The sequence below is a fragment of the Impatiens glandulifera genome, chromosome 5, assembly GCF_907164915.1.
Source record: "Impatiens glandulifera chromosome 5, dImpGla2.1, whole genome shotgun sequence".
NCBI lineage: Eukaryota > Viridiplantae > Streptophyta > Magnoliopsida > Ericales > Balsaminaceae > Impatiens > Impatiens glandulifera.
In genome coordinates, this window is record NC_061866.1 from 7,421,020 (window position 1) to 7,443,926 (window position 22,907).

General features: G+C 30.7%; 3 protein-coding genes across 3 annotated transcripts; 1 reads left to right on the forward strand and 2 right to left on the reverse strand.

The window, feature by feature from the left end:
- The first annotated feature begins 7,583 nt into the window (after window positions 1-7,583).
- Window positions 7,584-11,114, forward strand: LOC124938573 (GDSL esterase/lipase CPRD49-like). The gene is made up of 6 exons (XM_047479042.1): window positions 7,584-7,729; window positions 8,021-8,098; window positions 8,172-8,312; window positions 10,157-10,233; window positions 10,330-10,479; window positions 10,722-11,114. Exons 1-6 carry the CDS (start codon window positions 7,619-7,621, stop codon window positions 10,930-10,932), a joined length of 768 nt encoding a protein of 255 aa, XP_047334998.1. The 5' UTR covers window positions 7,584-7,618; the 3' UTR covers window positions 10,933-11,114.
- A 299-nt stretch (window positions 11,115-11,413) lies between these two features.
- Window positions 11,414-20,130, reverse strand: LOC124938559 (LIMR family protein At5g01460-like). Its single transcript, XM_047479025.1, has 14 exons — window positions 19,595-20,130; window positions 19,275-19,360; window positions 17,220-17,335; window positions 16,999-17,109; window positions 15,795-15,893; window positions 15,557-15,679; window positions 14,023-14,085; window positions 13,879-13,943; window positions 13,002-13,111; window positions 12,796-12,910; window positions 12,629-12,694; window positions 12,042-12,152; window positions 11,870-11,936; window positions 11,414-11,787 (listed from the first exon to the last, which is right to left on the reverse strand). Exons 1-14 carry the CDS (start codon window positions 19,942-19,944, stop codon window positions 11,740-11,742), a joined length of 1,530 nt encoding a protein of 509 aa, XP_047334981.1. The 5' UTR covers window positions 19,945-20,130; the 3' UTR covers window positions 11,414-11,739.
- Window positions 19,945-22,129, reverse strand: LOC124938956 (thaumatin-like protein 1b). Its single transcript, XM_047479476.1, has 3 exons — window positions 22,060-22,129; window positions 21,340-21,997; window positions 19,945-20,029 (listed from the first exon to the last, which is right to left on the reverse strand). The coding sequence occupies exons 1-3, from the start codon at window positions 22,127-22,129 to the stop codon at window positions 19,945-19,947; spliced, it is 813 nt and encodes a 270-aa protein (XP_047335432.1).
- Window positions 22,130-22,907: the final 778 nt, after the last annotated feature.

Sequence of the window (22,907 nt, forward strand, 5' to 3'; positions counted from 1 at the left end):
AATCAACCACATTAACAATCACAAACCACTGCCCCTTCACAATTTGGCCGGCTTTTCTAACCGGTTCAGGACCTGTCTCTTCCTCCACTAGCTTCGAGCTTGCACTTCAAGCATGACAAATGTAACGACCCAACCAACTTGGTTGGGTCGTGTTTGGGCTCGCACAAAATGCTCTACCTCCAGACAATTCTCATGCAAAACCGGTGATTGTGGCAACAACCAAATTTCTTGCAAGGGTAAGGGTGGTGTCCCAACGGTAGGGACGGACTTAGGATTTTGAATGGTATGGGTTTGAAAAAATTTTAAAGTGGACTTAAAATAATAAATAGAAAATTTTGAAAAAAACAAGTATATAAAAATAAAATTTTACCAGTTTTTTAATAATTAAATACAAAAACAATGAATTATATTAAAAAAAATTAAGAAATTAAGGGTAATGTTATATTTTTACCGTAATTTTTTTTTCTGGGTTGGACTTCAGCCCACCCGAACCCCTACATAGATTCGTCTCTGCCCATCAGTGACCTTAATTGAGTACACCCTAGCCGGAGGTGGAAACAACGATCGATGTCTTTGATGTCAGCCTTGTTAATGGTTTCAACCTTCCCATAAAGGTTGTTCCATCGGGTAACGGTTGCCTGTCAACGAGTTGCCCCGTAGACATAAACTCTGCATGCCCGAATGATTTGGCAATAATGGACGGAGGAGCGAAGATTGGGTGCAAAAGCGCGTGTTTAGCATTTGGGAAACCACAGTTTTGTTGTACGGTGCGTACGTGACACCTGAATCGTGCAAGCCGTCAAATTATTCGCAAATGTTTAAGAGCAATTGCCCTCAAGCTTATAGCTACTCTTTTGATGACAATAATAACACTTTTACTTGCCCTAACGGTGGCAATTATCAAATCACATTTTGTCCTTAGTTTTACTATAGTCGAACAAACTATAGTCGAGATAAGTTCATGCATGTTATACCATGAACACAAAGTTTATCAAATTTAATGGAATCCTTTTTAGGATGTAATAAATAATTTCTTTGAATTTAAACTATTTTGATTCCTAAATAACCGTTTGATGAAGTAAAGTAAGTCAAACCACTGTTCAAAGAGTCCTAAATAAAAAAAAATTAGCTTTGTTACTCATATTAATCTTCATATCCTGAAAATCTAAAAAATGATCACAACTTTCATTATACATAATAAATCTTGTACCCACCTGATCATCAATTGTCTTGCTATGGAGATTCAACACTTGTTTTTCAAGTGTACATCTTTGCGAGTGCGTAACACACTTTTTTTTTTTATCTAATTTCCTCTACAAGTTTGGCAACGATAACAACTTTTATAATAAGATCATCATTTTTGCAAATGTTTTCAATGTTAGATTTGTTCGTATTGCCTCGTTCAATTTAGAGAATCACCGTGGTGGTGAACCGTTTATATATATATTTTTTTTAAATTAATTTTTTTTATTAAAATTATGTTTCTATATAATATATTGAAAATTAATATTATTATAATAAAATAAACATAAAATTTATATAGAATACGAAGAATAAATAAATTTATTAAAATTTTATATATTTAATTATAGTTATTATTTTTCGGACAAAAATAGGGTGAAATAGGGGTAGAGACAAAAATATTATTATCGTTCCATTTCCGATCAACTACCGGTCAAACCAAGAAACAATCGTTAGAACGGGACAATTTAAATAAAAAAAACTATAATTGTGATCCTTATTTGTTAGAGATTTGATTGAACTCTTTAAATTGAAATCTTACATTAAAAGTATATATCAATAATCTCTATAGAAAAAATATATTTCAATAATCTCTATAGAAAGTAGCAGTTGTATAATGTCTTTTAAGCTAAACAATTAGCTACAAATGATTTATTTAATCTAATTTAATCTATTTTATATCAAATATAAACTATAGTTATGTGCAAAATATTAATCTTTTCCTATTTTACTTACTTTTGTAAATTTGTCCTTACACTTTTATTTATTTAAATTTCAGCACTAAACTTATTTAAATACAATAAACTCTCAAATTCAAAATTTGTGATAACATTATTGATATTCTTAGATTATATTGGTAGACATATATATTTGTCCAAGTTTACTTTATGGTTGGAATTTTCAAAATTTTAAATAAGAGGCATCAACAATGTACAATTTAGCTATAAGTAAACTAGAAAAAAAATGATGATGACGATTATCTCTAGCGATGAGTTATGATATCAATCGGTATTAAGCTAACAACACTGAATGGTATTATAACTAATGATATAAACTAATAATAACGATCAATTATAATACCAATTGGTATTATTAGCTTAATACCGATTGGTTATAATACAATCGGTATAGCCCAAGAAAATTACCGATTGGTTATATAACTAATCGGTATAGATTCTAAAATATTTTAAAAAATTGACGGTAATATTGCCGCATTTATTAAGTTATAGTACCGATTGGTATAAATACCAATCGGTATTGCTCAATTAATTAACAAAACCCGATAAGTCTTCTTCTTTCCCCATTTCCAAATCCCTTGCGACCGTCGACCCTGCTACTACGATGATTGTCGTCCCTGCTGTTGCGACGAAAGCTTCGTTTACTCGTCATCTCCATCGTCGTCGTCATCTGACTTAATTTCGTTCACTCTGGCTATCTTCCTCTAGGTAAGATCATATATACAACCTCTTATGTTGATGTAGTAGAGCCCCAAATTGATATATGTTTAGGTTTATGTTTTGATATTGCTTTTTGATATGGATTAGGTTTAGGTTTTGATATGGCTTATCGATATGGATCAGGTTTAGGGTTTTGATATGGATTAGGTTTGAGTTTTGATATAAATTTTGATTATCTAAATGAATATAGATCTTATATTAGATTCTCATTATATATCTTGTACTTTTTCAATAGATATAATGGATATCCCTGATAAAAAGGGATGATCTATACGGAAAAAGATCGGCATCTTCCGGAATATATTCAATGAGTCGAATCTTTTCTTAGCTTTACTGTGAAGAAGCGAAGCCATTTTATCAGTATGAATATTTTCAAATAATTTTATATGTATGAATTTTATCAAAAAATTGATTACACTAACTTCAATTTGAATATGTAGCAAGTATATCTAAGAATGCTCAAGTGGTCGATACGATGAAGAATATAACAATTGGTTCAAAAAATTAAAATATGTACATCGGTCTGGTAGTGAGAAATGGTAAGACTTATTTTTTAACTTTCTTTTCAAATAAATTAAAATTGAACTTTCTAGGAAGTGCAAGAAAGAGAAACTCCAAGTTATAAAGATTTCTTTTTGACGACTAGGACCAAAAGATAAATCTGATGATCCGGATGTACTAGAGAAAATGGTTACTTTATATTTTATCTATTATTGGCATTAACATATTTTGTTGTAGGATAAGTTGAGACATATGCGAGCTAAATGTTCCGACATTTCTAATGTGAAATTGGTTGAATGAGTTTTCGGTCCTCAAGACAAGGGAATAATTTTTGGGATGGGATCAGTTTTAGTTTCTCAAGTTCGAGGGTCATTGCAATTTGTTCAAAAAATTCGATGAAGAAACAATTGGTTCAAAAAATTAAAATATGTACATCGGTCTGGTAGTGAGAAATGGTAAGACTTATTTTTTAACTTTATTTTCAAATAAATTAAAATTGAACTTTCAATCTTAGGAAGTGCAAGAAGGAGAAACTCCAAGTTATAAAGATTTCTTTTTGACGACTAGAACCAAAAGATAAATCTGATGATCCGGATGTACTAAAGAAAATGGTTACTTTATATTTTATCTATTATTGGCATTAACATATTTTGTTGTAGGATAAGTTGAGACATATGCAAGCTGAATGTTCAGACATTTCTAATGTGAATTTGGTTGAATGAGTTTTTGGCCCTCAAGACAAGGGAATAATTTTTGGGATGGGATCAGTTTTAGTTTCTCAAGTTCGAGGGTCATTGCAATACAATTGGTTCAAAAAATTCGATGAAGAATATAACAATTGGTTCAAAAAATTAAAATATGTACATCGGTCTGGTAGTGAGAAATGGTAAGACTTATTTTTTAGCTTTCTTTTCAAATAAATTAAAATTGAACTTTCAATCTTAGGAAGTGCAAGAAGGAGAAACTCCAAGTTATAAAGATTTCTTTTTGACGACTAGGACCAAAAGATAAATCTGATGATCCGGATGTACTAGAGAAAATGGTAAGTATAAAATATGTTTACTTTATATTTTATCTATTATTGGCATTAACATATTTTGTTGTAGGATAAGTTGAGACATATGCGAGTTGAATGTTCCGACATTTCTAATGTGAAATTGGTTGAATGAGTTTTTGGCCCTCAAGACAAGGGAATAATTTTTGGGATGGGATCAGTTTTAGTTTCCCAAGTTCGAGGGTCATTGCAATACAAAAAACAACTCCACCAGGATAATTTGACAATGCAACGAATGTTCGATGATTTAGAAGACATGATGAGTGATCAACAAAGACGTCGGAAATAAACTAAGTGAGGGCAAAAATGAAAGACACGATGAGGAAAGATTATTATTAGAAGTTTTAATATAGTGTAATTTTAGTGTAGTACTGAACAAATATTTTTATAAGATTTTTAATATGGTTTGATTTTGGTCCATTTTTATATTTAATTTTGGTTTATAATTTAATATATTTCTTTTTTAAAATTTGTAATTAAATTAAAAAATATATATATTTAATTACATTTCCAAATAAAAATATATAAACCAATTGGTTAAAGTCCAATCAGTGTTTCCCTATAGCGATCGGTTAAAGTTAATTGATGTTTCACTATACCGATTGATTAAAGTGCAATCGACATGCTTTGAATACGTATTATCGAAAGAGTTTTTAGCGATATGTGACCATATTAAATTCAATCGGTGTTTCTCTATTCATTAGAAATTAAGGTATTAATATAGGGAAAACCAGAAACCAGATAGTATTAAGGTTTTTTTTAGTAGTAGTAAATAGTAACTAGTTAAAGAATATTTGATTTTATATAATTTAAATAAGTTAAAAGTTATTTACAGCTTATTAAATTTTAAAATAAAACAATTTTTTACTTAGAACTAAATAAATATTATATGTCTTCTTATTATTGAGGATAATAAGACAACTTTGAAATAATTAAATTATATATATATATATATATATAGTAAAACTTTATATTATAAATAATAAATTTAAAATTCTTATAAATATGAAAAATATATAGTTTGTATTATAAATTTATTGATATTTCTTAGTGTTTAATGAAGGGACACAACTATAATCATTCTTCCATCCCTAATCAATTTTTTTTTTTAAATAGCATAGTTTAGATTGAAAATCACATAACCATTATAATTGACATATTTAATCATAAACACAGTTAAACTCTTCAAAAATGAATTTCAAGTTTTAAATAAATTTTATTTTAAGTTTTAAAAATCAAACTAAGTAAATGACTTAAAAGAATAAGCTTTGTTTAAAGAATTTTTATTTCTTATTTTATAAAACCTAATGTCATATTTATACAATTTTATTTCAATAATTAATAAATTCAAATTTTAATTATATTGTTAAATTTGTTTTGTTTTTTTAATTTTAAGAAAATATCCATACCCACATTAGGACTCCATAATAGTTAATGTTAGTAATACTCAAACTCTATAAAATTAATACATTGTTATAACGTTTTTAAATAATAATTTTGTAAAGATCATTGAGGGAAAATAATTATAGATTAAAAAAAATGAAAATCTCAATTAATAAAAAAAAATATTTTAATTAGTATATATCCAACTCAATGGAATAATATTTTTTTTTTTTTGTTTGTGTATGTATCACGTATAGTTGGGCTTGGAATATTTGAATAATTTTTAAATAATTCAAAAAATTACAAATATTCTCAAATTAGCAATGAAATCAAACAGTTTTTTCAACAATATATTAAAATATTATTAATTTACTTTTGTGTTAAATTTTACTATATATTAATACATTTTAATTAAGTTTTATAATTCAATAACTTAATTTTTTATTATTCCAATTCGAACAAATTATTTAAATCTAATTCACATTAATTTTATAATTGACAAATTATTTAATAATATTAATCTAATTCACACTAGTTTTATAATTGACAAATTTAATTATCACTAAAAAAAACCTTAAATGAGAGGTAGTGTGATAGTATATGATTGTGCTAATCTTTTTTAAAAAGATAAAACTTTAGTTGCAAATAAATCATAATTACTATTTAATAAATTAATTTCATACATCTCATCCCCTCTACTAACTTAACAAAAGTGAATAATTTTAATACATATAAATTAATCCAATTATGATATTATTATATAAAATAGTCTATTAATTAATCTAAATAATTAAATTAAATTTATTTTATTCAAATTAATCTTAAAAGTTTAATTTAATTAATTTAATAGATTACGAATTTAATTCAATAATATAATAAGAACATATAAACTATAAGTTTAATATATAAAAATTAATCAAAATTATGTTATTATAAGAATAAAATAGTCTTTTAAAATTACTTATCTATTTTTATAAAATTACATATTAATAACTACTTGATATTAAAATATTTTTATTTGATTTACTTTATATTTATTTAAGTATTAAAACTCATTATTCTAAGATTCAGCTAAGACTTTATTTTAAATTTTATTACCTTGTCTTGATTGGTGAGGGATGGGACTTGGGTGCATAATAATATTTTTCACAGAAAATCCATGTTTTTACTCATCAACTCCCACCTTTATTAAAATAAAAAATATTACCGAAAAATTAAAATAAAATTGAAATTCAAGACAATTATTTTGAAACTAATATTTTATTTGTATCATAATCACCATTAAAAAGTTAAAGTAATTTTATTTTGTTTTGACATTAAAGATGATTGAATTAATAAATTTTGTAAAATTTTATTTTGTTTTGACATTAAAGATACCATTGAATTAATAAATTTTGTAATAATTTTTCTGATAAAATTACGTAAAATTATTTTGGTCTAACCCTTTTAGTTTTGATATTTAACAATAGTGAAATTCAAAATTATAACAAATAAGTTGTCTTTTTTTTTCAATTAAAAAAAACAAAATTAATTAAACCGTGAACACTAACAATTATGTCAAATAAAAATTATTAAAAACAATTATAATTAATATGATATTATGAAAGGTAGACGAATCAAACCCGATTTTGACATTTTATTAACATAGTTAAATATGTCGACCTAAATCTAAAAAATACATTATTCTAACTTAATTTTTTCCGTGTTCAATACTGATTGTGTTTTTGTGTTCGATACTAATCATGTTTTCGTGTTGGGTCATATTTGCTTTCCTAATTTTAGTCCTTTAAAAAGCTAACAATAATAATAAAGGTAATATATGAAATAAGATTATAGATATAATTATAATAAAGATTGATAATTGTTGTTTTTTAAATAAAAGTTCAATTAGTGTGCACCACCCTACCCTGTCTTTGTTATTATTTATATCCGATCGGTCGGTTTCTCCACGTTTACACAACCGAGAAAGAAGAGAGTGAAAATGGTTGGACCTGTGCGTCCACAGTTCGTCTTGTTCGGATCTTCAATTGTACAGTTTAGCTATGCTAACGAAGGATGGGGTTCCATTCTCTCCGATATTTACTCTCGCAAGGTTCTTCAATCTCAACACTTTTTTTCTTTCTTTTCTAGTAATTTTTCTTGAATTTAACTGGCCATTCATCTATCATCTTCCATTGGAAGACTAATTCAATGTCAATTCATGATCTGTACTTCTGTATAATTTGTGGGTTTGATTCCAACCTGTCATTTAATCACTCTTGTATCATCAATTTGGATCCTTAATGCAGATTTCAAGTTTTCATACTACTCTATTCTAATTTGGAGTCCATAATGATGGCTGTATGTTAATTGTATTGGTGTTTTGTGGTTGTAAAATTCATAGGCTGATTTATTTATGCGTGGATATGCTGGATGGAATTCTAGGAGAGCTCTTCAAGTTATTGACAAGATTTTCCCCAAGGTATTATGTCATGTTCTTCTGTGTCTTATAGTTGAACAAACTTCTTATTAAAGTTTTGCTCTTTCATATTTAGGAAGCTTTAGTACAGCCTTCTCTGGTGATTGTTTATTTTGGTGGCAATGATTCGATGATCTCGCATCCATCTGGCAATGGCCCTCATGTTCCTCTCCAGGAATATGTCAGTAACATGAGGAAGATGATCAATTACCTCACGGTACTTCTTTTCCTCTCTTGGAAATATCTTAAAACTTAATCATCTATTTCAATATGATAGTTAAGGACACATACCTCTGATTTTGAAACACTCCTATATTTGTATCTGCCAATCAATTTCTAAATTTTTGTTTCCAAGTGTAATCCTATATGGATTCACATTGAGAAATCTGACCAAAAATAAATGTTTTCAAATGAAGCAAGTATTTCCAAGGCCTTGTTCGTTTTGGGTTATTTGAAAATAGTAACCCACATCTCCTATCTCATTCAAATCATTAACCAAAAGTCTTTCCAAAATTGATAACATACTGAATTCTCTTCCAACTTTGGAGACTTCCTAAAATCAAAGACCACCATTCACCTCAGCTCTTGTGTTGATAGTCCCCAACAAAATAGAGTTGTTGAATGAAAAAATCGTTATCTCTTCGAGTAACCCTATCTCTCCTATTTGAATCCAATGCCCCAAAATATACTGGACGATGCCATATCTTCAGCTGCCTACTTCATAAATCGTATGTCATCTCGCATTCTTAAATTTTAAAGACCAATTAAAACCCTCCTAAAATTATTTCTCGATTCCAACATTGCATCCAACACATTCACGCCAAGAACTTTGAATGCACCTCGTTTGTTCACATTCAAAATCACAACCGGAACAAACTTAATGCTCAAGCCACAAATTGCATATTCCACGGGTATTCACCAAATCAAAGAGGCTACAAATGCTAGTGTCCTCACTACAAAAGGATTGTCTATTCCATGAATGTCTCATTCTTTGAATATTATACCTTCTACCAACATGCTGAGGAAGATAATATTTTCGATCTTCAACATAGTTGTCCTTTCGAAGACATCAATCCTCCTACCTTCATACATGTACCCGATTCTATATCTGAAATCACAACCACACCCCTTTTCCACTGAAGACAAACCACCCTCTAACCATTTGGAGTAAATGGCTCTTGGGAAGACAAAAGAGATTTTAGGAATATACTTTGATAATTAACACTCCCCCCTCAAACTAGGAAAATGAGGAGACCCAAAAGATCTTGATTCAACAAAATAGATTGGCTTTGCAGACAAACGCCAAACAGAGGAACATGTCAAGAAGCCCGCACAGTTATGCCGTGGAAAGTCTGTGCAGCCGTTGGATTGCCAAGACAGGACAAAAATATGCTAAAGTGGCGACACTGAATGTATGCAGAGATTATGTCGTGGATAACATGTAGAATGCAACCGTTATATTGCCAAGACAGGAGAAAATCAGCTAGAGGCTCCACATTGATGATGCCAACAATTCAATTGTTAAATTTTCGGCCACAAATGGCACGATTTCTTGTTCCAGATCCATGGAAGAGCTGAAAAGACAATACTAGCATAAGAAAAATAAATTACAAAACAACTTTCTAGATATACATTAACAAGTCTTTTTTGAGAAGGCAATCCACCTTCCAACCACTTGGAGTAAATAGTTATTGGAAATTATGAATATGTCTAGTTTGATAATTTAACATCTCTACTTTTTTGTTTGTTAAATAAATAATTATTTTCATTATATATTTATATCCTTTAAGCTATTTTAACATCTCACTTTTTCATAATCCCAAAAGAAGCAGGTTATTCACTTATTCGAATAACCGGATTTTGAACAAGGCCCAAGACACTGATTCTATGTTAGTCATTCTCACTATGCCTACAATTCCTCACCGTAGTTCACAATACATTCACTTATTGATTCAGATTCAAATTCAAATTCAAATATTAGGTTGTTTGAAAGTGTATATGATTCTGTCATGTGAAATATGCTACACTTATTCTAACACATCTTTGTGGTCTCTAACACAGAGCCTTTCAGACAAAACAAGGCTCATATTTCTTAGCTCTCCACCAGTGAACGAGACGAGAATTCGTGAATTTACAGGGTATAGTTATCCCGATTGTTCTTTTTTTTCTCTAGTTTGTGGAAATAATCACGTCTAACTAAAGTTTATTATATTTATGTTTTATCTTATAAACAGCAATCAATTTGATGACTTGGGTAGGACAAATGAGAATTGCAGAATATATGCAGAAGCCTTAATAAAGTTATGCCATGATATGAATATAAAAGCTATTAATCTTTGGACTGCACTTCAGAAAAGAGACGATTGTTTGAATGCATGCTTTACGTAAGTTTTTCTCTAAATTAAGATCTTGTTTGATGTGGGGTTACCTTTTTATAAAATCAGAAACAAAAATCTTGTTTGATAAAAGAGAGGATTGTTGTGAGTAGATTAAACGACTAAAATATCATTTGTAGGCCCATTTAAAAACACTTTTTGGAGCTGAGTTTGGATCAATCTAGATGAGAAACCGTCAATAAATTTATTTAAAAACACTTTTCTGTTAAGTATCTCATCTTTTGATTCAGGGATGGAATCCATTTGTCATATGAGGGTAGCAAGATAGTGGTGGAAGAAGTACTAACAATTCTTAAAGAAGCTGAATGGGAACCGAGCCTGCACTGGAAGTCTTTGCCAACTGAATTTGCTGAGGATTCACCTTATGATCTTGTTGGACCAGATGGTAACACTATAAACGTTTCAGAGACCAATTTTCACTGGGAGAACGAGTGGGATTAAATGTCTTTTCTTATTTCACTAATCAAAACCGCTCTCATATATCGTTGTCTCTTGTTTGTGTGTACCTTCTTTAAAGCTCTAAAAGATTATATATTAGTATTGGATCTTAAATGTTGTCTTCACATTTTCCACATCCTTCTGTCCTTGTCATTTTATAAAAATAAAATTCAAATTCTCATCCATCCTAGTTCTATGTTATACTCATCTTCCTAGAGTAAGACAACTTATTTGAATACTGTTATTTATTGATCATGATGGACTGTAATTTTTCTCTACATCTAATTTTACTAAACAAAAATGTATGTCTTTAAATTATAATGTAGTCACAGTTTTATTTGTTAAATACAATTATAACTCACAAACATCTTCATTTCAAAACAAATTAACAAAATGTCATTGGAATTGATATACATACAACCACAACTTTGTAAGAAGAATAAAGAAAGAAAAGTGCATCAATTTAGAAGAGGTGGAAACAAAATTGAGGTCAAAATATGAACTTGGAGAAGGGTTATAAATATTTATAAACCAATATTTAATGCTTCGCATTCTCTAATAATATTACATCTAACGATAATGTCAATTTGTTCCATTTGCACAATGCCGTTTGAGGACACAAATCAATGACAATATAATGAAAGAGGTGGTTGAGGAAATGAGAAACTAAACAAAAGAGGAAAAAAGAACAATCGTCTTCAAATCGCTCAAACGAATAAACATCCGCTTTTCATGTTAGTACACCAAATCGAACCCAAAAATCTAGAAGATCCAGTCTCATTCATCCCTCATATTTTGGTCATAATTGTCTTAAGTGGAAAGCTGAAACCTTCCAGTAGGTTTTTTTCTTCTCCAACCCTGAAAAATTGATGGGTCACACATAAATGTAACTAATTCTGTGTGATGAAGATAACAAAAGACTATTGAAGTGGTAACTTACAAATGCAGCATAATAGACAAATGTTAGTCCAGCCAGAATAATGAATCCAATTTGAAACACATTGTACCTGTGCAATTTTGCAATATGGATAAAGTTTAGTAATTAGTTTAGGGTTTGATGACACTCCTGATAATGAAGAAAATGAAGCAAGAGAATAACACAATCAACTGACTTGTATAAATATTTTATTCCTCGAAGAGACTGCAATGTGTGGCCAAATATTTCCTGTGCAGCAGTAGCTTGAGCATAGTATGCAAAAGCTGTCGCACAGAACTGAATCACACTGTTCCATACCAAAGAAATTAAACAATATTAATAATCATCTCGCTTGATAAAACAATTTATCACTTAATCTAAATAATTAAGAATTTATTTGTTCATTTGAAAAACTATTATTAAAATTCACTTAATTATATAAATTCAGCTCAAATTAAACTAAAAACTCTGACTTAATTCGGTAAAATATGAATAACTTAACCCGATAATATGAATAACTTAACCCGATAATATAGTAAGAGTGAACAAAAATCAATTTTAACCCTTAAAAATCAATCAAATTATACCAAGTACTTTCCCAACATTTTACCTACATTTTAATCAAATCAACTTACATAATAAACATTTGACTAGTTCGACACTTAAATTTCAGTATTCAACACTTAATTTCAGTTAATTAAAAGCACAAAATAAATTTTCACAAGATACAGAAGAGCAACTAGTGATATTAGAATATACAAATATAGAATCCAAAAGGCATACCTGATGGAGCAAAGAAGAATGAGCCCAACATTAAATAAAAATGAGTTCATTAGAGTAGCTCCCCACCTGTAACAGTAAGAATAATCATATGATTACATTTCATACCACTACTCATTCAGATATAGTAATACAAGACAATAGCCAGTAAATCAAAAAATTGGATTTACTTCATTGGATGGATTGTAATGAAAACTAAGCTCAAGCCAAGCATCATAGCACCAGCAATCACTGCAAGGAGAAGGTAGAAGCAGAAGAATGCAAATGCTGCAGTTCCCAGAAGGCCTGGTGAAATAGCAGGACATCATCATTGAATATCATATTAGTAATATGATCTGCATAAGCATAAGAGAAAAGAATCCATAATATTACATACCCCATACGTCATCCAACTTGATGAAAACTTCATTAAGGAATGGAGAAAATGGAGGATCAACTAGTAGATAAATCACAATGTGTAAAATCCAAGCTACTGAGACAATCAACCTATAACCAATCAAATATGCAGGATCAGTATATTCAAAAGAGATACGCAAAAAGAGCTAATACAATTCAATTTTTTTATGTTTGGTAAAAACATAGAATTATAATCCTTAAGAAATTTATTTAATCTTCTTTTATTTTTATTTTTATTTTTTTGAAGAAACTCTTCTTTTATTTTTATGACGTTTCTCTTTTGTTCTTCATTAATATTAATATATTCAAAAACAATTAATAAAATACTTCAACGGGTCAAACCAACTTTGAAAAACTTGTTGGCGTGTTGAACGCAGTATCGACTTCGAAAAAGTGTCACACTGGCTGAAACTCTAACAAGGTTATGACATTAAAAATACGTTGGTCCGGCGCATGGCCTAGTGGACCAAAGCTTAAGGGGACGTACCAACTTAAAAAAATAAAATAAATTGAAATTTAATTTTAAGTGTGCATGGTGGAATTGAAGATTAAAAAACCATATACATTTTAATTCCATTAGAACTGTATCTCAAATTCTAATTCCTTAGTTTAAATGATCAAACAAACAACAAAATTGGAATTGGACCTCAATTCCAATTCAACATAAACCAAACATAGCCTAGCCAAAATTAGAATATTCACAGCAGTCCTCAAAAAGTATATTAATTACTCAATCTGGCATCCAATGACGTTGAAAAAATCCAATACTCATTTTAGGGCCATTAACCATAAGCTAATAAAAAGACCAAAGAGAAAAATGAGCTGCTAATCAAAGTGATATTGCATAAATTGCTTACCCCAGAGATCCCAGGATCAATTTGGCAAGATACCCAAGAACAGTCATAGCCCAGGCAGTCTCAGCCTATCAGGAAGAAAAGATGGTTAGTTATTTAACATTCTGAACAGAGTCTGCAATTCCAAAAAAATGATGTAAACCTTACCTGTTCACCTTGAGGATACATCTCTTCCAAGGCCACAACATCTTCTTCCAACAGAAGCAGTTCCTACAAAGTTACAAAAACGTATTGATTATTATACATGCACAGTTTTAGTCAAATTAATACTGATTATAGAAATCTAGAGTAATAAAATCTAATTGAACCATTCTTCACTTCTGTTTTCAAGGTTAGAGAAAGGGGTTCATAAACAACTTCTGTGCATATTGATATTCTTCCACATGTGATTTTTTTGTGTGTATGTCATGACAATTAAATCTCGATGATGTTATATTTCCTTGGAGTTGATAGAAATTCCATAACATAAAAAGTATCTGACCCATCTGCATAGTTTATGTTTTCACTGTCAAAGGAGCTAGCATGCTTTATTTAGGCAATCCATACAGACCACCATTGATTAGAACTTTCAAGTAGAAGTTAGCAAATTATGGATCAATCCATAACCCAACCCAAATTGAGTAGTTTAGGTAGTCATACTGGGATGAGTTGAGTTGCATTTAGGGTGGGTTGAACTACCCATTTTTTCTTCTTTTTTTCCGAAAAGTTTTTTTTCTGGTAATTTGTTTTCCACTTGAACAGAATAAAGTTTCTTTTTTTTTATTTGGGGGCTGAGAGTCACTTCGGGTTGGGTTCAGTTTGTGTTACCCAATTTTTTATTTATATTTTACCAGAACAATGTCTAGTCTTCAGTCGGGACTCTTCACACTAAAGTCATCCCCTATCCACGAAACAAGCATTCTGAATGTTTGTACATTGACTTTATTGTTTGCTCAACAGCCATAATATGAATAATCATGCTTCTCAAATTATAAAAAAAAATGAGAGAGAAAATAAGACTAGGCCATATGAAACAATAAATAAGAGACTTATCTAGTGAGTAGAGATGAAAAAAAAGTTGTTTCAAATTTTTTTACAAATTATGTTTATATTAATATATTTTTTATAATGGGTTACCCAACCCAACCCATTCTAATGAATAGAATAGTATAGGTTGGGTAAATTTAGTTTTGAGTTTGAATATGGGTTGGGTAACCCATTTGTTCACCCCAACTTTCAAGTGTATGCATAAGTGTTTCTAAGAGTTAAAAGACACTATATCATATGACATTGCTTCAGGTAATAGTAGCAATCATAAGCCTCAACAATCAAGTCCAGAAACAATGTCTCAAAATCAAGAATTGTTTTTTATACCCCATATATTTTTTTTTGGAGGAGACTGGCACAACATCCCACCGTCATGAACCCCCACTTCAATCAAGGCATTCCTAGTGGGAATCCAACTTAAGACCTCAACCTCTTAGTTCAAGATTCTTACCACTTGAGCTACCCTGAATGGGCAAACCCAAGCAACTTTGGTTAAAGATTCAACAAAAACAAACAGCGCATTAAAAATGCAGAGCCAACTTTAGTATAATATTTGCAGTTTAAAGTTTCTTCCTTTCTTACTCATTAGTTAACATATAATGAGGAAACGTAGGTAATTGAGAGAGAATATACTAATTGTTAGATCATAACTTACCTTCTCTACAGCCTTCACATTTTTACGCCACTTTCTTCCCTTTGAGCCACTCCTTTCTTCCTGTTGAAGTGCATCAGCTGCCTTCTTCAAATCTTTAGCTTTTTTCCCCATCTCAGTAGCTTCCTGTGGTATATAGAATTGAAGTTTATATTCTTTTTCATTTGGTACACATTCATCCATTCGCTTGAGACAAAATACTAAATCAGACTAAAAAACCTGTAACAAAGCAGAAAACTACCTTGATGTACTGTGAACGAGTTATAACAGCTTTTGGGCGCCGAACAAATGAAAAAAGAAGTCCCAGTGGAAGACAAGCAATGCCCACACCTCCAAATATCTAAAAAGAGCGAAATAAAGCATTAAAGCATTCTAAACAATAGAATAGTGCTTGCTCTATACATTATCCATACAAACAGATAATTGTTGTCCTTTCATAGATAATAAGGACCTTGTAAGTTCTTGTTTCTCTATTCAAAGTTCAATATAATCAAATTCTACATGACCTTTCCTTCCTTCATTATAAGTGGAACTGTCATAAAATCCATCACAGGTAGAACCTTAGTTTCACAAGCAGTGCCATTGATACATAACCATAATATCTATTTCCTTCTACATTTATGTAGAATTGAGGCATCAGATGAAGAACCCTGGAGGCTAGATAAGATCTATTGAATTTCCCTGGAGGCATCAGGTGTACAACTAGAACTATTGAAACATATTCACAGGCATCACTGCCATGCTTTTCCCAAAAAGTATAAAATCACAGCCATGTATGTCAACAAGAATAAACAATGCCAAGGATGAGTCGATGACCAGCAGATTGTCATGCTAATTTAGGCCTTGTTTAATGTGGCTTATTTGGGATTATTTCCAAATAACTCAATATCTCATCAACAATCTACTTATCAATCACATCATTGAAATTATCAACTAAAATAACAAAATAACCCCAAATAACCTACATCAAATACTTGGTTACTTTTTCTGTTTGTAATCTCTGGTTTTTATTTTAGAATGTATGAATTTTACCAATCAGTTTTTTTTAGGGTATTTTGATTGTCATCCTTAATCATAGCTAGGGTTTGTCTAGCTTTGATTTCTAACCCTCCCACTTTTGGGATTTTAATGAAATGGTTCTAACCGTTTTAAAAAAAAAAAAAACACCTGGTTACTAAAATAATTATCATTTATTCATTCTATATTACTCTAATGTCTTTTTACTCAAATAACCCCAAATAACCTAGATCAAACACCTGGTTACTAAAATAATCTGAGATCAAAAAAGGCCTCAGTTGTATTAAGAAACAGAACTGAAAATCAAGAGCTCTCCAACTTACAATTTTAGTATGAAGTTAGTTATGAAAAATTGTACAAGGACAATAGGACATTATAACATCTTCATATAGATTAGAAACTGCTTAAAACATTTAACATGGACATACAGTGAAGAGAACGGATCCAACAATGGTAGCAAGAGCAACAATATATTCTGGGAAGGTAGTTCGCTGGGTCCATGTTTTCTCTGATGAAGCATTGGCTGAATATGCAGAACACTAAAAGTAAAAGAAAAGAATATTAATTATGTGCACAAAAACTGGGACAGAGATGACATGCTCAGAGAACCTCAAGAATGGTTGAAACCACAACTAGAATTACTCATAACCTGATGGGTCCCGCTTCCAACGCATTGTTGACTGCTAGTGAAATCCCATGTACTGGGAAAGGACATTGTGGTGGAAGAGAGATGTCTGACTGTAAAATCAACCTTGCCAATAATACCTAACATGCAACCAAGAACAAGAAATTCATTGCATGTACTGCAAAAGTTTGAGAAACGTTATGTACAGAAGACTGAGATTCCAACAAAGATAGGACAAAGAATTTTTGAACGCCACCAGGAAAATTTTCATCCTATTGCCTAGCATCCAGTTTAGCCATACATATGGACAAAAGCACTAGCTTACATTCAATCAAATATCTTCTCTTCATTCAATTATCCAGTAAAGGCCATACTAAATACAAAAACAGGTCTACAGCAAAACCATCAGGCTTGCTTTTCCATTGACATGTCCAACAATTATAGAGGTACTCTGAATGTGTAATATGATGGATAAAACACTAAGAGCTTGTTTGATGTAGTTTTTTTGGGACTAGTTTAGTAGAAGATTTGGGGGAAAAACTAGTTTGATGAAGAAGTGGGACTATTAGGGTTAAACAAATAAAATACCTTTTTTAATTTTTATTTAATATTTTACAATGTTATAATAAAAAAGTAAAGGTATTTTAGCAGAAGATTTGAATGAAGTGATTGATGATAGGATAAAGGATTATTTGGATTAAATCTAAATAACCCTTCATCAAAAAAGGCCTAAGGGGTAGATTTAACATGTATATCCTCTGAAATGAGGGCTTTTAGGCTAAGTGCTTATAGCATAACTAAGTGGTGAACAATGCGCCAAAAGCTTTAACAATGGAAGCACATGTTCTTCTATGGGAAAACTCTTGTTGTGCTGATTGCAATTAAGACTATAAAAAGTGAATTGAAGGCTTGGCCTAGCTGTACGAGATCTTATTCCCTATGAGTAGTTAAGGGTTGTCTGAGATTCCCAGAATTTTTTTTGCCTTCCTCAGGATATAATTGACAACTCCAATTGAACAATATCCCTTAACAGCAGCACATCAAGAGGGCAAAGTGTTGCAAGTCTATAGTCTATTATTTTCATATGTCACTACAAGTAGTAACAAAACAAAATATTTTATCTTTGTTGCAAAAACTATTGGACACAGATCCAAATTTCAATTTCTTTAATTTGATTTTGCCATTCTTGGCAGTATCAAGATACCAATCTATCAAAATATATTATTGTTATTGTTATTGGTCTCTCTATGATTATACATTCCTCATTCCAAAATCATATGGGGTTACAGAAGAAAGATTAAATGGAACAACATTGACTAGATAATACAGTCATGAAAATATGTATTTCTTCCATTATATGGAACAATCTGCTATAAAGAACGTAGAGAAATGAAATCCTAGACTGAACGACTATTTGAAGGTGGTTTAAAAGGCCTAACAAGAAAGTGAATAACTCATTCATTTATTCATGAACAATAATGCTAGATTCTGTTTACACCAATAGGCACCTGAAAAGGAGATTGTTGGAAATCTAACGAACCCAGTATATCTAAGCAGATAGAACCCATTTGCAGTGACTTTTCAACCACAGTCAACTCAATTTAAACATGTATAGTCATCTAACTCTCTAGCGTCAAATTCACCAGCCAATAATTTATTTCATCACATGTCATACATGCTTCAAATACGTATAATTCTATGAAGAATTGATGATAGCTGAAACACCAAACACCTACCATGCGTTTGGTTTTGGGGCTGATTGGAAAACAGAAGAGAATGGAGGAGAGACAATAGCCTGTCATTGTTTCCTCAGATGTCTCTCCTCGTTTGCAATTCTAAATACGAGGGTAGAGGAAAGGAGAAGTATAGAGGGTTTGAGTCTAATTCTCATTCATGTTATCACTCCTCCGAGTTGGATGAAAATGGAGGGAACTGATACTAAAAATAATAAGAATGAAACTTTTCATGATTAATCTTATAAATTTGATTCTATTTACTAATCTTGTTCCTTTTCCTTCCCCTTCATTCTCTTCATAGCAGACATAGCAATAAGAAATCTTAGCAATGGAAGGAACTAACCATATAAAATCCCAAGTACAAGACCGCAAACAACAGCTGTAGCTATCACCCACAATAATGCACTCTTTATCCGTTTGCCCACAGGCCTGCAACAACAACAACAAAAAAGAGAAACCAAAGCTAACCGAGTTGAATATTGATCTTACATATCTTTAGCTAAACCACCAAGTAAATGGTGGGTAACTACTGAAACATATTTCGAAACAGCTCTGCCAGCATGCCAAGAATCTAAGTGGTTCAAAGGTCTCAGTTTTGCAGAGTTAAGTCTCGTTCCTATAAGGTACTTATGTAATAGAAATCTTAAAAATGAGGTTACCCACTTGTCCTCGTCGCCTTCGTAGAAGAACATGGCAAAAGGAATGACAAAGAAGACGAGAATAGCGTCGAGTATGTAAATAGCCAGCCAAAGTTCCTTCATTGGCAATGTAAGATTACAAGCCCCATTGTAAATCGCATGCCGGCAAGCCTGACGGTTGGCAACATCTGCCGGAAGCATCAAGATTGAAATGGCAGCGACAGAGAGACCCAAAACAACGACGAATTTGGGAAAATATGCCTGATTGGCATCATCTGGATGTTGGTAATTGACGAGTAGATAGACATTGAAGATGAATACAAGAACGCAGACGACGATTGCAACAATCACCAGGGCGAGATTGAAATCTCCCATTTATGAGTCTTCGATTCGAATCAAAACCCGACTCGAATCGGAATAGTGTGTTGGAAAAGTAGACGATTTTCGCGGTGGGGATATTTCAAATCTACCGAAGAAATTTGTTATTTAGATCAAGAGGAGGCAAAGACAAGGTGGGGGTTTCCCGGTGACGGTTCGCTCCAGCTGGTCGAATTGTCCGGAGCAGGTACTAAATTACTGTTCTACCCTCACAAGTAGGCACTATCAAAAACATTGAGTGGGTAATAAGGTAAAATCATGTTAATTCTTAATTAATTTTAAAGTAATTTATATGATAAAATTTAAAATATATATTATTTAGTAGTATTTAAAAATTTGTTAAAAAATATTTTTTTCATCTATTTTATATTAAATATAACTAACATCAATTTTATTTTTACTTTAACAATTTTAAAAATTATTTTTTTTCATTTATTTTATTATAACGTTGAATGTTATATAATTTTTTAAAGTATTTAATTATTTATTTTAAATGTAATAAATTTATATATTTAATAATTTTGTATGATATAGATTATAAATATAATTAATGAGAAATTCAGAACTATGAGTTAAGGTGAATGGAAAGAAAAAAAATTAAAGTGGACTTAAAATAAAATATGAATAAAATGAATGAATAAACATAAATTTTATTCAATTTTTTATAAATTATATAAGCAAATAATAAATTAAATTGAAAAACAATATAAGAAGTTATATTGGTCATTATTACATTTTTTTAATTTTTTTTTACATAGATCCGACTATTATAAAAATGATAGATGTTTTTGATATTTTAAATAAGATAATAATATGTTTTTGATATTTTAAATAAGATGATAATATGGGTTTTAATTTATTTCTGTGTTATTTAATTTATTATTATTATTATTATTCTTTTAGTTTATTTGTTATTATTACTTTTTAACTTTTATTAATAAGGATAGATTTTAATTTAATATATAAAAACTATTATGGTGTAATATATATATTACTGTTAAAATTTTAATTTAATATGTATTATGCAATATCTTATTATGATATATGAATTTACCTTTCCATATTTGTTGATGGGTATTTTTTTTATATTATAGCTACACAAGTGTCTAGTTTATCTTGAAATATATGTCATATATTAATAAATATTATAATTCATCCTCATGACGCCTGGGTAAGTTCAACAAACCCGCAGCCAATTATTATATATATTTAGTTAAATATATGGTAAATTTTAAACATAAATTGTTATAGGGTAACGATGTAAAATAAAAATTTTAAAACAAACCATTTTTTAATTAATTTTTTAAACTAGACCTAGAGAAAAAAAAAATAACGACATTTATACCAGACTGGGACAATCCAAAACTCGGGGCTAGTTTTGTTGATCCTTAAGGGCAGAATGTGATACTATAATCACCACCATTAGGACATGTAAATGTGCTACTCTTATCATCATATGCATAACTATAAGCTTGAGGACACTTGCTCTTGAAATATTTTGAATAATTGCTAGGCGGGCAAGTTTTTGGCGTCCCATGGTCTCCGCTACAACAATATTCCGATGTTCCAAACCTTAAACAAGCACTCTTGCACCCGATCTTTCCTCCTTTATTGTCATATACCGCCAACTCATCGGGACACGCAGTATTTATGTCCACGGGACAGCTCGTTGACGGGCATCCATCACGTGGAGTAACCATCACTGGAAGGTTAAAACCATCCACTATGCTGACGTCGTAAAAGTCGAGGTTTCCACCTCCAGCAAGGGTGAACTCGATCAAGGTCGCTGGTGGCGCTCCGCCTCTTCCGTTGCATGGTATTTGGTTCGAGCCACAATCTCCACTCTGACAGTTGAATCTGTTGTTATTGGAGCATTGAAAGCGTGCCCAAATCCTACCTGACCATGGTGCTGGCGCATTAATGGTTGATGTGGCTTGAGAAGGGAGCTCGAAACCGGTGGTTGATGCTGCGGGTCCTGAGCTAGTTAGAAGCGCCGGCCAAATTGTATAGGGACAATTGTTATGAACAGTGAACGTAGCCGAACGAGACTCTGTCAAAAAAAATTATTTTAAGATGTTCTTAGTAAGAATCAAACGAAACTTAACAACAAACCAGAGATGCGAGATATACCATTGATAAAAAGAGTTGTTATAGCTAAGAGAAATATAATTTGAATTCCCATTACAAAGTGTTTGATCTTTTATGAATTTTGATTTAGACAAACACAATGTTTGGCCTTAAATAGGTGTTTACTTGCTCCCAATCTTGTTCTGAATGTATATATGGTAGATATTTTATATGGGATCTAATCGTTTTCATCATTAATTTACATTTTAAATCCAAACTATATGACTAATCTTCCCAAATTGTCCATTTAATTAAATACTTGGATTTTCAATATATTTTTTTTACTTTATCAGTTTACATAACATATAACTGCCTTCATTAAATCATATGATTTTGCTTTTATCTTCTTAGAATATATTTATAGGAATTCTATCTGTAAAAACATATATACCTATTTTAAAGGAATGTTTGGATTAATTAATTATATAATTCTAGAGTCTATCTCAATTGGTACAGTGTATGCTTAGTAAGCAATAGGTCCTTGTTTGAATCCCTGCTTATTTTGTTTCAAAAGAAAATAATGTTATTCATTTAACTATTAAATAAAATTATATTAATTTAATTTTGTAAACTAAAAAGGATAAGTACTCTAGCTAATCAAGATGAGCAGAAGGGGGGTTTCCTTTACAGGGAGGCATAAAATGGTCCTATTTAAAAATAATAATAATAAATCATTTTGCTCCTAATTGGAGGGGAACATACATACTAGTAATAGGGGAAACTCATGTTATCCCTTCTCTATATATACTTTCAGATGACAAGTTCGATTATTATTTAAAATTTTATAAGTTAAAATAAATGTCATAGGGTTATTCTAACTTATTATATATATA

Coding starts and splice junctions, on each gene's coding strand:
- LOC124938573 (XM_047479042.1), top strand. CDS start 7,619: ATGGTTGGACCTGTGCGTCCACAGTTCGTCTTGTTCGGATCTTCAATT. Junction 7,730..8,020: donor CCGATATTTACTCTCGCAAG/GTTCTTCAATCT, acceptor TAAAATTCATAG/GCTGATTTATTTATGCGTGG. Junction 8,313..10,156: donor AGATGATCAATTACCTCACG/GTACTTCTTTTC, acceptor TCTCTAACACAG/AGCCTTTCAGACAAAACAAG.
- LOC124938559 (XM_047479025.1), bottom strand. CDS start 19,944: ATGGGAGATTTCAATCTCGCCCTGGTGATTGTTGCAATCGTCGTCTGC. Junction 13,112..13,878: donor TTGATCCTGGGATCTCTGGG/GTAAGCAATTTA, acceptor GATTGGTTATAG/GTTGATTGTCTCAGTAGCTT. Junction 11,937..12,041: donor GGAATAAAATATTTATACAA/GTCAGTTGATTG, acceptor AAAATTGCACAG/GTACAATGTGTTTCAAATTG.
- LOC124938956 (XM_047479476.1), bottom strand. CDS start 22,129: ATGGGAATTCAAATTATATTTCTCTTAGCTATAACAACTCTTTTTATC. Junction 21,998..22,059: donor TGGTATATCTCGCATCTCTG/GTTTGTTGTTAA, acceptor TTTTTTTGACAG/AGTCTCGTTCGGCTACGTTC. Junction 20,030..21,339: donor TATAGTATCACATTCTGCCC/TTAAGGATCAAC, acceptor CGGTAGATTTGA/AATATCCCCACCGCGAAAAT.